Source organism: Chaetomium globosum, genomic scaffold (genome assembly GCF_000143365.1).
Source record: "Chaetomium globosum CBS 148.51 scaffold_5 genomic scaffold, whole genome shotgun sequence".
Lineage (NCBI taxonomy): Eukaryota > Fungi > Ascomycota > Sordariomycetes > Sordariales > Chaetomiaceae > Chaetomium > Chaetomium globosum.
Window position 1 is genome coordinate 60,954 of NT_165980.1, and position 14,492 is coordinate 75,445.

Below are 14,492 nucleotides of genomic sequence, written 5' to 3' on the forward strand. Positions count from 1 at the left end.
TGGTGATTTTTGCAGGGTCGGGGCGCTGCGCCAGGGTGGAGCTCAAAAAATTCCGGTCCGGTTGGATGAATTGTGCGCGAGCCCTAATTCGAGCTTTGGCCTAAATTGTCAGGCGGTAGTGGTAAGTGGGTCCGTGCTGGGGAAATGCTCCACCTCCTCCAAGCCGCCAGTCGTCTGCCAATCTCATGAGGGAATCGGCTCATAAGTTTCGTCGAGTTCCTCGACAATATCATTCACGACGCGAACCCATGTTTAGTCAACCATAATCTGCTGTCATTTTCTCAATTTGCATATGTGTATGGGAGTTGCGTCGCTGTAAAATGGACCGTTTTGCTCGCTCCTCGGCAGAATTGGATACGACTCGTGGGCAACGGTGAAACCCCGTTTCCCGCAGACTTCCAAGAAGCGCTCAAAGGTCGTCCTGTTTCGTTCCGTCGCGGCTATCAGGACAGACAAGGCCGGAAAAAGCCCTGCCAAATCCTCCAGAGTTGCAACTAGTGCCGGAATCACACTTACATCGTAGGTGATGTCAGCGCCCAAGACCGTGTCCACCCCTCCTCCGCCCACTTCTGTGCCTGCCAGCGCGTGTCCCCATCCCAACTGCATGGGTTTGATCTTATATGACCCGCTCAGCCCGTTAAGGAAGAAGCTCTCGCTCAAGTGGTTGACAACCTCGTCTGATCCGTCGGATGCGATAACATGGTCGGACCCCAGGTACTTGGCACACAACACCGCGAGGTAGCCTGTTCCAGTCCCCAACTCAAGAACACGCCTGTTCTTGACGGAGGACGGGTCGGCGCAGAGGTATTGGCCAAGATGCAGGGCTGCTTCCCATGTACGTAACCCAGTGGTACCAGAAGCCGAGATGAGTGAACGGGACTCAAGAAGATGGATGTGTGGAGGGTCGACCTCAGCTGGCGGGACCTGAAGAAGGGAGAGGTGGTATGTCACATGATCTCTTTGCCGGGCGGCGTCCGTCTCGGACGGTAGGGGTTGTGAAAGCAGCTGCGACAGCGCGAAGGTGAGGTTGTCAGAGATTCCTCTGGTGTCACTGTCAACGAATGGGCTCAGTTCCTGGAACGGACGACCGTCGCAGGTCAGCAGTGCAGCACCCACATGCTGGTCCCAGTCTTCAATCGAAGATTCGACCTTGGCCCATCAACTCTTTCAAGATTTTGACCTGGTATCGCCGCGGCGGACGAAAGGGAACCTCGCTGCTAAATACCCGCTTGTAGATGGTTTCCTGCACCTCCTCCTCTCGAAGCAGCTCGGTGTCTGGGAAGACTGGGCTTGGGTCCACCTGCAAGTTCTGCCAGCAAAAGCGGGAGACTTGGGGGTTTATTTGGGTACCCATGGGGAAGATGGCGAAGCCAGGCCTTATGACGGTTGTTTATCGATGACAGGGAAAAGTCACGGGTTGGAGGTTCATCGCTTTTTCAGTGCCACAGTTGGAGTGCGGTGCCAAGCCAAGCATTCATCTCGACGTGGAAGTTCCGGGTTCTTGTGTGCAACTTCGCCAGACTCCATCCAAGCTCCGTTTGACGGTTCATCGCCATCGCCCCAGTTTACACGGACCGACGTCGTAGCCTCCATTCCAACATCCAATAATGTACCATGTCCTGGTAATAATCACTGCTTCAGCAGTTGGGTTACGACGCCATCCCACGTCAAGCTCCTTTCCCAAAGAGTTCCCCTCCGCGGCCTGTAGGTTTTCCCTCCGCGGCCTGTAGCCCCACTCTTTGCACACCGCCTAAATTTCCATGGCACACCATGGACAGCATACAACCACAACGGAGCCGCTCGAATGCTTAGCAAATCAGCTCAATTCGCAGTGAAGCCATTCCTAGTCTAATATATCATACCCGTGAAAATCATGGTGTTGCTGAATCCACCTCTATCCGGTCCTGATGCCTAATGCTGCTTGACAATGATGTAATCCTGCGTGGCCTGCGTGGCCTGCGACGCGTGGCCGGCCATCCCGGCCGGTGTACTCGACGAATTGGCTGTCAGCGCCATCTTGGACGCAGACGCCTTCCGCTTGGCCGGCCGGACGGCCATCGCTGCCGCCGCCTCCTCAACCTCGGTCACGCCGGCCTCCTCCTATTCAGACCGGTTGCGTCGAACTGATGGCTTTGTTGGCTGCGGGTTATCTCGGGATCCAGGGACCGGCGGTGTCGAATTCTGCAGGGCCGCCGGCGCAGTTGACGGCGGTGCCCCAGACGCCGTGGTGACCAGTCCTCCAAAAGGACCACTACCTCTAAGCCGGCCCTTACTCTTCACCACTGAAGGAGTCTTTTAAATTCAGGATCGGAAACTCCTCGTGCGGCCCCAAGCGTTGAGGGCATTTAGCAGAGCTTCCAGGGTATTGTAGGGCTGATCGGACAGGTCGGGACCCCCCTGAGAGGTGTCGTTAGTCGTCTACAGGCCGCTGCTGGGCGGTATCAGCGTGGGAGCCTCCGGGGCCGCCATGACGACGTCTAGGAGACTAATTTGTATCAGGAATGTTGATTGGCTCTGTAGAAGTCGAAAAGGAATCGTCAAAAAAGAATGAGGCCGAAATTGTTGGTGGGCTGTTGTGGGGCACGCGCTGAGCAACTGAGAGCAACGAAGTGGATGTCTGATGTCTAAGTTGTGGAAAAGGATGGAGTGCTCGACCAAGTGGCCCAGACAACATGGGCAGAAAAAGCAGGCGGTGTGAATTTGTCCGGCAGAATTGTGGGGCTACAGGCCGCGGAGGGGAACTCTTCCCAAATCTGGGCTGTCAGAGGAGACCATGATTGCTGTGATACTATCAGAAACACCATCTTTTCTTTCCACTTAGGCACACGCCGTGATCCAAAAAAAAAAAAAAAAAAAAAAAAAAAAAAAAAAAAGACAACTTAAAAAGAAAAAGGCCTGTAACCATCCCCAAACTTTTCTACTGCGCTTGTTCCTTGCAAAGCACCCTTGCCCCGGATCCAAAATCATGAAAGAGCCACCATGGCAGCAAAACACACTACAAAAAATGCAACCCACTCAGACTTGAACACGAACACGAGGCCGGGGTCAGCAGCAGGTGAGAACACCGCATCGTGTTGAAGGGAACATATGATCAACGTATGGCGTGGGAAGCTGACATTGCCAGTCAAACGGCCGGTTTCGCCCGTCACCCTTCCTTTCGAACCTACAAAGTGAGATACCGCCGACTGTCGAGGCTCGGAAGTTCCAAGTTACCTAGAACACGGCGTCGTTTATGGGGATGGATTAAGTAAAGAGTGTAAACCCAAGGCACCGAGAACCGAAAACGCCGCAATGTTTCGATCGCAAACGTGCATGCACACTAGTAAAACCCCGCCGATTTGAGCCACACGAAAAAGGGAACGTCTATGGTTGGCAAAGATTGAAAACAACAAAAAGCGGTTGGCTGGGTCCGTTGGTCAAGCGGTGTCTCAACAGCATGGAACTGTCTGCCTGCCCTGTGCTGCCTCCCACACCACACAGTCCGGCAACTGTTCCGCCAAACGGGCTGGTTCGATAGCCATTGCGCGTCGGAAACTCGTGTTGGGCGTTGGCAGGTGCTTCTTATCCCGCTGTGTGACCTCAACCATGCATGGGATCGGCGGTGGCTTAACGCTAGCTCAGGCCCCAACGCAGCGAGAAACATGTCGCCAGACCGGGACCGATGACATGCATCCTGGGTTCGCTTGTTGACTCGGGGATGCAGGTCGAGGATGCGCAGGGCTCGAATTGTGTAACGTCCGTTCAATTCAGGGGATCAGCCAACCCGGAGCTTCTGGCGTCATGGCCGTCGACCTTCGGGCCCGGGACGTTGCATATCGCCAACCAATGTCAATGACGGTTAGCCACAGCAACATGCCGGTCATCTGCGTGCGCAGCATGGCTAGCGCTGCTCCCCGACGCCAGAGCCTGGCCATGGCGGTGGGCGATGGGGCTCGAGGGGGAATCGCTCATGTAATTCGAGGGCATGTGGCGCTGTGAAGAGGCGTGGTGATGGGCCGCGGCCTCATGGGAGCTCTCGCCGGGGACATAACCGTGGCCATTCCCCGAACCACCAACCCCGGAATTGCGGTGAGGGGAGGCCGTGTAACCACCCATGTCGAACGCTGAACCCTGGCTCTGAATGCCGCGTTCCTGCTCGTTAAAAAGGCTCTCAGGTCCGGAGTAGCTGTCCGAGTTGGAGCGAGACGAGGACGATGGGTGACTGGAGAGGCTGCTGCTAGTGGCCGAGGAAAACGAGAGGCCGTTCGTCTCGAAACCGCCCGCATAGCTGGCAGCCGTTGCTACGTCGGCGAGGGTGCTCGCCGCGAGACTGGAAGTCGGTGGTGGCTTGATGGGCCCCGGATAGGGCAGAGTAGAAGATCGTCCGGTAGGGTTAGGCAGTAATCGGTCCGGGCCTGGCGTGCTGGATAGCGGTAGTGACGCCGCGACGCCTGAAAAGGAAAAGTTGGGAGAGTCCGAGGCCGCCGAGTGCGATGGCCGGTGAAGCAAACCCGAGCCGCCGTAACCACCATAGGTCCCTTCCGATTCCATGTACGGCATGCTGCCGAACACAGGTGCTTTGGCCCGCGGCCCCCCAGAGCTCCAATGGCCAGGCATCATACCAACAGATTCCGGGTGCATCACTGGCGGAGATGCCACTCCAAGTCCGAACTCGAAGTCCTCGGGATAGGGAGCACCATATGCGTGCATGGCGGGATAATAGGCTTTGGTTGCCGGTGTATATGGGTACCCTGACCCAGGGCCACGGTACGAACCCAACCCATCGCCCGAGTTTAGTCCTGGCAAGTCGTGGGGGTATGGGAGCCCATGGGTTACGGGGGTTCGGCTGGCGTAGGCCCGAGCATCTCCGACGCTGTAAACAAATTCCCCGTTCTCATGGCGCAGGGGCGCTTCTCGAGATGACACCTACCAAAGACCGAGTCAGAAACAGGACATAAACATGCCCGTGCTGGAAGGAAGAGCACGTTGAAGAACTGAAAGAGTTGAGGACGTACCCTTAGGAATTGACATGATTCCACTCCCGCGTTCTTGCAGTTAGTGCATGGATGGCCGTGGCCCGGATCACCACTGCATCGGATCTTTCGTTTGCGGCAGCGACCGCACTAGGCATAAAACAACCAGGTCAGCTGCGATGTTCCAAGCCAGGGCGTCGACCAGTCCCAATAGGGGATAAAGCCAGGTGTGAAAAAGCAAAGGAGGCAGAAACGGCGGCATGGATAAGAATATGAGGGAACATATGCAGGGGAAGGGAGTGAGGAAGGAGGTGGGGACATGGACTTACTGCCACAGCAATGCGTTTCCTCTGAGGTGCCGACTCAGAATCCAACTGGTCCACCATATTGATTGCCCGTGTGTCGTGCGAGGACAATGGGAACCGCCGCTCCGTGGGTGAGGAGAAATACAGCGGGTACTGACGGCTATATCGTCTCCCGTCGTGGGTGCTGTAACAAGCCTGGGACACCATTGCGCAACTGTCGACGAGTGTGTCCTTTTGTCTTCCTTCTCTCTATTTTCGGAGTGTGATGTGTCTGCTGTCCGCTGCTGGTAGTATCCCCCAACTCGATTTAATTTGAGCCTGGCTCTTGGGTTCTGAATCGGCCGCAACGAGAATCGAAGCTGAAAGTGTCGGAGTGGCGACCCGGCGCCTGCGGCAGACAGACGGGAGGGATGGGAGGAGCACCGGATACCCAAAGCCTGTGGAGCAAGCTAAACACAAGTGATCGCGACCCCAGCTTGTGAAAACCCAAGGTTCGAGGGAAACAACTTCGATTGGGTCGTGAGAGGGTCTGGTTGAGAGTGTTTGCAAGGTGTACCCGCGTTCGGAGCTGACACCAGCAGACCTGATTGAGCACATGAGCGACATATACAACAGAGCTGGCGGGATCTGGCACCTCTAGCACCTCCCCGGCGCCTTGTGCCCCCGCACACTCGCCCCTCTCCTGGTCTTGCACTACCCGGCCGAGAAGATGCGGTACCATGGCCTTCGGGGCAAGATGGCGCACTCGTTGACGCCATCAGAACGAAAATGTATGAGACATACCTGAGCCGTACAAACAGGGGCAAACCTGGGCAAGAGTTGGCCCGTGGCGTCCTCCTTCTGTCGATGTGCCAGTGGGGGCTTTTTCAGAATGCTATCGCTTGGGATCTGTGGTTGATTGTTCTAACTGGTGCAAGGCTGGTGCAAGGCTGTTGATGTTGATAGTCGCTTCCCAAGATGCGGAAGGTTAAAGACAAAAAACAGGAGTCCAATCAAGAAGTGAACCCAGGAGTGAATTCAACAGCGCAAACCTCAAATGTGGCGGCTGGCGAGTCGCGACGATCCACGTCAAATGATGAGTTGAGCTGTCTTATCGACGAAGTCCCCAACGTCAAGCTAGGGAGAAACATCAGAATCTGAGAATTGGGGAAGCAGAGATAAGGAAGAAGCACGTTAGGATGCAAGTGTTCTGGTGATATAAGGGGTCGTGTTACTACTCCCGCATCAACTTCTTGTTGGCATTTACCAGTGGAGACTGGCCGTTTGCCCCTGGGCACCATGGATCTCCCAACTTTCTTTTGCCAATGTGGTGTCCATAGCGACCGAAGCAGCTGCTGTACTACCTCAGTTGCTCCATCCACGATCCGCCTCCGTTTCCATTCCATCAAAAGTACTTGGGTAGTTACACGCCATTGCAGCAGAGGGATCCATCCCATGCACACTCACCCCAAGGTCTGGGCTTATTTGTGGCATATGCGGATATTTGCATATAGACACACCTCCCTCGCCCCCATCCTTAGTGTATCATCATCATTGGCCCTCAAGATTTTGCTACTAATGAACCAGCAAGGTATGATATTACTAAAATACATTTATGTAAGAAGCACAGACAAAGTTGAATGGAAAGCTTGAAGCGGATACTCCGTTTCCGCCTAGAATGGTTACAGTAGTTAAGATATTTGCGAAGTTGTGGGTGCTATCATTTGCCTCACATTATCAATCTTTGGACATCTTGTAATCCTACCAATCGGGGCTTGCCGGGAGTTATCCTCATGTCATCACTTGGTGGTTAGAGGAACCGGGTTGAAAGCTTGACATCCCCGTTTAAGTTGAGAGGCATGGTCGCGGTTGAAGAGGAGACAGGAGGGGCATTTCACAAAAGTAAGGACATGGGGTACCTAACTGACTTCATCACAAGTGATATGTAAACATCATGTTACAGAGAACTATCTACCTAAGTTATTCGTTCACATCACTTTCTTGACTTAGTAAGATCAGCACACCCTGAGGGCCCTGACTTTGGCCAACGGACAGCGCATCTGGACCACATCGGTTCAGCCAGACGATGGACTGTGCCACGAGATATTGGGCGAACGTGTGACAGCGGCAACAAGGCACGTCCCACGGGCCTTCATGCCCCTACAAAGCTGCCGGTGGGCGAGACCCGCAGAATAGAACAGAATTAGTTGTCTCCCAACAAAAACAGTGCCGCTCGGCCAAAAAGGAAATTCGGTCTGGTACTCTCGCACGCGGACCGATTGTTTTGCGCGGCCGAAGACGGAAGCCAGGGCCAACAACAGGATGATTTGGTATCGTTTGATTCAGGGTACCTCTGGGTTTAGGGAAGCAGGCACTGATACGCTATATGTAGGGATAATATGTACTGTACGGTACGAAACGCGTTGCCTCCCTCGCCTGGCCCAGCGGCTGACGCAGCCGACTTCTCAGGGTTATATCAAACGCAATAAGAATCAGTATGTAGTAGGGGGCGGTTGGTCACATATCATCTTTGGCGCCGGCAGTTTGCTGTCTGGCGCTAGGATTTCATGCAAAATCTGGCCAACGGGAATTCGCAAGCTTATGACCGGACGGTGCCTCCGAAAAAAGCACACGAGCCGGGTGCAGAGAATAGTGCAGGCGCCACCGGATCCCAGGGAAAGGGGATCGATCGGGTACAGCGCCGGGCTGTGGTGTATCCATGGATGTACATGATTGTATACTCGACAACTCATGGGGGCGGGCGAATCGGGGGCTCGCGTTTCAGCCATTAGCCCCGAGAAACAGAGAAGCTTGAAAGCACCAGCAACTTGATCCAGTCATACAAGGAGCCTAGCACATTGTGGCCCCGCTGGGCGTATTCAGGGACAGCTCAGGCCCTTGTCGGCTCTTCATGCGAGCAATCCGATCCCATCGTTCCAGAATGCAATCCGAGCGATCTTTTGCTGCACTGCTCCATTCCCGCCTCCCCGTGGGGGGAAGTCATCCGATTTGGCAAAGGATGGGGGCGTGGCCCGCACTCCGGGTGTTGCAAACGGGGAGTTTTTATTGCATGATACTAGCTGCATTCGACTTCTGTATGTACATACTCCTGCAGGTTGCGGATCATCCTCGTGGTCGTGTTCAGAGTCAACCTTTTCGTACGCTGCGGATATATTGCGTTAGGTGAGTGTCACAAGCTTCCAGTTTATTGCCGTGTAACCTTGGTCTTCCGGAGCCTTGATTTCGGACCGGTGCCAGGCTCTCTGCCCGAACGAATGCTGGCGCCCTCTCGGTCCCGTGAAAGTCAAGGGCGCAGCGCGCGCCAGGGGGGCCGACCGTGTCAAAAGTTGGAGTCTGCGCAACGGGTAACCGGCCTGGTTTCACCTCACCTGAGTCAACATATCCTGTCCGCAAGGCCAGAGCTAAACTAAAACGAGATGGTCTTCATGACTGCTAGCCGCTGATTTGTGCTGATTGTGGCGGTAATGCTGGCCGGCAGGGCGAGGCTGCAGCTTCTTCGGAGCCGCCAATACCATGTCAACCGGCAACACTCATGACGTGGGTGCGTTGAAGCCGACGTGCCACAGGCCACTTGCCCCTTTGAGTTTGAGTGGCGAACCACCGCCCGGCCAGCCCGTTGCGCGCATCAAAAAAGGGGACCGAGCCGCCATGATGACGGACAGGTGGTGGCGGCAATACTGTGTAAGAGCACATGGCAACGGCCGCGGAAGCCTCAGGCTGAGTCGAGACACCGCACCTGCGCACAAACATGGTACTCCGCTGAGTGAGAAGACGCGGAGGATTTGCGGACGACTCCACCATCGGATACTCGCAGGGTTATCCCATGACGAGACATGCTGTCAAGTCTCGTCTGTTGCCACTGAACCTGCAGCGTTCCGACGGAACGCCCAAATGTCTCTGTCGCGGCCAAGGGGGGCACTAGAATTGGCTTCGATCCAATTAGAATGCTGCCGCGCTCGCGCTGTGCCCAGGGGTAACGGACAATGTTTTACCGTTGCCCACATGTACCCGCATGTTGATTGTTGAGCCCTGGCTGCCATGTTTTCCAACCAGCACGACTCCTATGGATGGCGGGTAGGCCCACCAACACGCGATGTACTTTCTCAAACGGCGGCAGATCCTGACCTTTTGACAAGGTGAACAACGAGAGTCGGCATCTCGCGCACAGAGGGTGGGCTAGGCCCATCAGCTGGATATCATGGTGACACGAGACCTCCACGAGAGGCAGGTGGGCGGACACTTTACGCACGGCTTCTCTTTACGCGAAACCAAGTGGGAAAGGACGTGTTTGAGGACCCAGCCTCGTGGTACATGCGCAAGGGCCGGAATCGGGGCTGGGGTACACCTCGCAGGGACCCCTCCGCGGGACCCCTCCGCGGCCCCGGGCCGAGAAAGTAGATACGTGCAGACAGGCTTTGACCGTGGTAGGTATCGATCACAAATGGTCAGTCGACAACCACCGACTCTTCAGTATGGCCGAGAAATAGGTCACGTAGACTCGGGTTGCAAACTTCGAGGCTTCTAGAACGACTAACTTGAGTCGATTCCACGACGCTAAACCGATATGTCGCGCCTTTGAGATACTGGCGAGGGGTCCGCAGAGTTGAACAAAGAGTGTCATCTGCAGGGTGAGAGGGTACCTGGGAGTACAAGCAGGCATGGACAGCATATGATGCAGCGGTAACCGGCGGTAGCGTACTCCGGCACCCCTTGTCGTCTTGGGACCGCCACTGCCACTTAGTGTGGGCGCAAGCAGACGGCCCGCCGTGGATCTTTCTAGCATTCAGAGCAGCCACTCCGACGCCCCTAGGGCAGCACTCATTGCCGGACGTGCGGGAGAGTTGCCGATACCACCACCTTGGGCCATGAGGAAGCCAAACGTCCAAACCTTTGTCCAGACCAGATTGCTGAAGCGCGTATCAGCCCGGGGGTTTAATATATCCTGCAGGCGAGATGTGAGGGAACACGGCCGGAGACAGGGCAATAAGTTGTTAAAGAGGAGGCTCCAGAGGTTGACCTCTGACCCCTGAGGGCTTGCATGTGGATGCCGATTGGGTGCTGACGCAGGAGGGTCGGTCCAAGTTGACAGCCACCATGACAGAGCGATGCGGCCCGAACCCGAGTGCCATAGGCTACGACCGTGAGAATCCGTTTGAAACACGTGTCCCATGTGGTATGAGAAGTATGAGGTATCGGGATATCGCCTGCTCAGTAATACAACGTGGAGATCATCATCCAACCGTGACGGCCCGAGTTCGAGGGGGCCAAAAAGCAACGCGCCTTACCCACACACGGCTTCAGCCCGCCACGTATGTAGATTGATTGAACTCGTATACCGTGTTAAAATGCAGCGGCAAACAGGGTAAGATATTGCGTTTGTCACAGGCGACTGCATTCGGGTGTAGCTGTCCCGGAAGATGCCGTTCACAGCAAGACCTGGACTAAGAGCCTCCTCGCCGTGGTGGCCTTGCTGATCGCCATGCAGCCACCACTAGCGCCTGGTAGGCAAGGGCTCGGAAAACGTGCCGTTGAGGGCGCTGCGAGCGACACTGGTCACGCGTCAAAGGACGAGGACCCAGTCGTCCTCACCCACACACAAGCCAAGCAACGAAGCGCTGATAAGATTTTGACGTCTGACTTGGTCAGATCAAACGGTAACCTGGGATAACGAGGGAAACTAACCAAGAGGGTACGGTGCATATCAGGTCATACCCATGGACGACAAGGGTTGCCGTTTGCACGACCCAGACCCAGACCTTGACGAGAAAACGCGCGACGTATCATTGCATTATGCAAACAGAATGCAGCAGTGAGTCGCTCATCTGCCCCCGTAATCGTCGCGTCCGCGGTACCTATCCCTCTCCTTCCAGCTGCCTTGATCACGATCGGAGTCTCGTCGATCTCGGCGGGACCATTCCCTGTCGTCCCTGCGTCGCCCAGCGGGTGCCGGCCGGTCATGCCCGCTATCCCTGTAGCGATCCCTCCTGGGACTGCGGCTGCGCCGTTCCACATCACGTTTCCTGTCAACAGGCCCAGGCCTATATCCATGGCCATATCGTTCCGGCGAGCGCTCTGGCCGCTGGTTGGTTCCTTCTCTTCGACCAGAGATCTGGTTTCTCGGGCCGTTTCTCGGAATATCCTCGTCTTTTCCATGGCGGCCGCGGATGTCTTCCATCCCGTGCACCATTCGATAACCCCTGTCGTCTTCAGGCTCAAGGTCTTGGTTGCGGTACTGCCGGCGCTTCTCCAACTCTTTGACACCTCCCCAACCACCACCGCCTCTTCGGGCGGCGCTCTTCCGTTTTGTGTTCGTCTCGTTGCGCCAAACGTCGCTTAGGCGACTCACACTTTGACTAAAGTCGACGTGGATTCGGCGGTCGTCGATCAGGACTGAGTCCATCTTGGAATAGGCATCCTCGCAGCTCTTCTGGTCCTCGAACTCGATGAAGGCGTATTGCAAGCTGTCCCCCGTTTTCTGGTCCCGAATCACCTCGCAGCTTAGAATCTTGCCGAAGCGACTGAAGATCAATTCCAGGTCGTCATCCGTCGTGACGGGGTTCAGCTTGCAGACAAAGAGGACGTTTTCTGGGGGCTTGACCTCAGCGAACGGCAGGTCGCCCATCATCTCTAGGGTCAGCGCCTGGGCGGCAGCTTCCCGTTCCTTCCTCCTCTTTTCGGCCGCGGCGGCTGCTTCCTCGTTGGCCTCTTCGTCCAGTAGTTCCTCATCCTCGCCGATGCGCACCGTGGCGAGCTGTGCCTTTGTTGGGGCTGGCGAGCTGGAGGGTTCTCGCAATCCCGGAGGATCAGGGTAAGGGTCGTCGAGAACCACAGTGTGTTTGATGCGTATGTCGACAAGTGGATGCCCGCGCTCGTCAATGATGGCGTCGTTGATCTTCTCAAGCACGTCGAAACCTTCCACCACTTTCCCGAATATGGCCGCTTTTCCGTTTAGATAATCTGTGTTGTCACCCAACGTGACAATGAACTGAGAGCCAGCCAGACGTTGATCCGCGTCGGACGGGTGTGGTGCTGTCGCCATGCTGACGGTGCCTCGCTCGAGATGTTTCAGCTTCGGATGGAAAAGTGCAGTGAATGTTCGGTCGGCCGCATTATCGGAGAGCAAGCCCCATATCGAGGTGCCTCCGTCGGATTGGGGGGCCATAGGACCCAGAGGGTCGCCAGTCTGGAAGGAGAAGGACTTCTGGACGGAATGGATCGGGGAGAAGTTGTAGTATTTGACTTTGCAGAGCTTTAGGAAACTGTAACAAGGAATTGGTTAGCGGAATAGTCCCAACGCGGTCATGGAATGAAGTGGGATGAAGCTGCTTCCGTCTTACTTTTCGCACATCTTGGGCGCGTAGTCGACCAGTAGGTCGATTACGATGTCGCCCGCGCTGGTTTCGAGAAGAACGGACATGCTGGGGCCTCGCTAAGTGTCAATGTTGTTGCATAATACAGCGTCGCGATTAGGGAGCGGCGAAGACGAGAGGATCGCGATGGATGTCACGATCGCGCAGGTTGCCTGCCGCGAGAATCAAACAGCCCACATCGCTCCGGGTTAGGGTTGAGCTCTAAGTCTCGCCAAGATGCCAACTTCGGCCAGTTGTTGCCTCAACAGGTTTCAATTGCGCGCACAACACATGCATGCATGTCCTGGCAGCAGGACTCCATCAACAGCACATGAGAAAAAAAAAGAGAAAAAAAAACTCAAGACCCATTGGAATTATCGTTGATCGAAATCATAACCGACCCACGCCTGAATGTTCATGCTTCGGCTGTGCTTGCTTGCTAGCCCCAATCCTTTAAGCCTGGAAACCAAAAATGTCCGTCGCGAGCCCATCTCGCGCTTCTTTCCTGAAAAAAGCCAGCAGAGACAGAACAGAAACCCAAACTCCAACCCAAACTATGCGATGAGTTTTCAAGGGCTAATTACAAATACCTGTAATATGCCATCCAAGAGAAGCGAAAATAGGATGCGAAAATCCAGGATCTTCTTCCTGTCTTCCATGGCCCGACCCGACCCAAAAGAGGCCCACCGACAAAAAAAAAAGAACAAAGCGTAGGTAAGGTACCCAGGGAGGTTGGTCACGGTGTCCACTGGCCATTCGCAGCCGGGGATGACCTCACCATCCTATCCCTTTGGGATTGGATGAGCCATTTTGGTTCGGCCCGACACCGGCGACGATCCCATGACGACCCCATCACGGATATGTTGGGGCGCTCCGGCGCCGCCTGCCGCTCCGGAGCTCCCGCTCCGTGTCCATGAGCCGGCACTGGACCCACGTGCGGAATGCCATGTCGCCGCGCACCGCCTCGCAGTTGAGCAGCTCCGTCAGCGCCCGCTTCATGCCCTCGGTGACCCCGCACAGCTTGGCCTCCTCCACCGCCACCTCGGCCAGCGGCGACGACCCGTCTTCGAGGTTGTGGTAGCGATGATGATGCTCTGAGTCGTGGTGGCTGCTGGGGTAGGAGGCCTTGCGCGCGGGCAGCGAGAAGCTGTGTTGGGGTGGTTGGCGCCGCGGCATGTCGGGCGAGAGGGAGCGGCGCGTCGGGGAGCTGGCCGGGCTCGGCGAGACGGGCGTGTACAACGAGTTTTGGCGCGTGGTCGTCGGCCGCAGCTCGTCGATGTGCTGGCGCAGCGATTCGTGCTGCTCGTGTAGGAGGAGGTATTTTTGAAGCGCGAGGTCGGTGCAGTGGTGTGGGTAGGGGCGCACTGACGACGTCGGCGGTTCGAGGAGTGTGTCTATTGAAATTGGGTTCGCCATGTTCACGGTGCGGAGGTTCATGTTCCCGGTCGTAGACTGTGGTAGAGGCTTCCAAGTGTGTGCTGCTTCGGGCTCAAGAGGGCGGACAGTCGAATCATTGGAAAGCGGGGGTTCGAGGTGATGATGATGGTTGTGGTTACTCGCAAACGGTGACCTTTACCGGGACTGGGTGGGTTGGATAGGTGAGAAGGCGAGGTAGACAGGACCTGATGCGGCTGTCCGGGTGTGGGCTCGGGAAATTGCGTGAGACTGCCAAAGAGATGGGGAGTTGAAGTTGGCAGCACAGGGGTGCGTTCTTGGTTGTCGAGCGGTGTTTGCTCATATGTTGCCCCCAAAACCGCGTGTTGAGGGGCGGGAGTATCGATCGAGAGACAAGGATATCAAACGTGGGATACTGCGAGACTGGGAGAGGCTGAGTCGAAGGGCTGTGGGGAAGTTTGTTTCTGAATAATTGGGCCAACGTCTCGACT

General features: G+C 55.8%; 3 protein-coding genes across 3 annotated transcripts; all 3 read right to left on the bottom strand.

Annotated features, from left to right (window-relative positions):
• Positions 1-3,828: 3,828 nt before the first annotated feature.
• CHGG_06838 (uncharacterized protein) lies at positions 3,829-5,338 on the bottom strand (the record flags this gene model as incomplete). Its single annotated transcript, XM_001224493.1, has 3 exons — positions 3,829-4,905; positions 4,995-5,102; positions 5,282-5,338. The coding sequence occupies 3 exons, from the start codon at positions 5,336-5,338 to the stop codon at positions 3,829-3,831; spliced, it is 1,242 nt and encodes a 413-aa protein (XP_001224494.1).
• Positions 5,339-11,075: 5,737 nt separating this feature from the next.
• Positions 11,076-12,674, bottom strand: CHGG_06839 (uncharacterized protein; the record flags this gene model as incomplete). Its single annotated transcript, XM_001224494.1, has 2 exons — positions 11,076-12,516; positions 12,595-12,674. 2 exons carry the CDS (start codon positions 12,672-12,674, stop codon positions 11,076-11,078), a joined length of 1,521 nt encoding a protein of 506 aa, XP_001224495.1.
• A 784-nt stretch (positions 12,675-13,458) lies between these two features.
• On the bottom strand, positions 13,459-14,022 carry CHGG_06840 (uncharacterized protein; the record flags this gene model as incomplete). Its single annotated transcript, XM_001224495.1, has 1 exon — positions 13,459-14,022. The coding sequence occupies one exon, from the start codon at positions 14,020-14,022 to the stop codon at positions 13,459-13,461; it is 564 nt and encodes a 187-aa protein (XP_001224496.1).
• Positions 14,023-14,492: the final 470 nt, after the last annotated feature.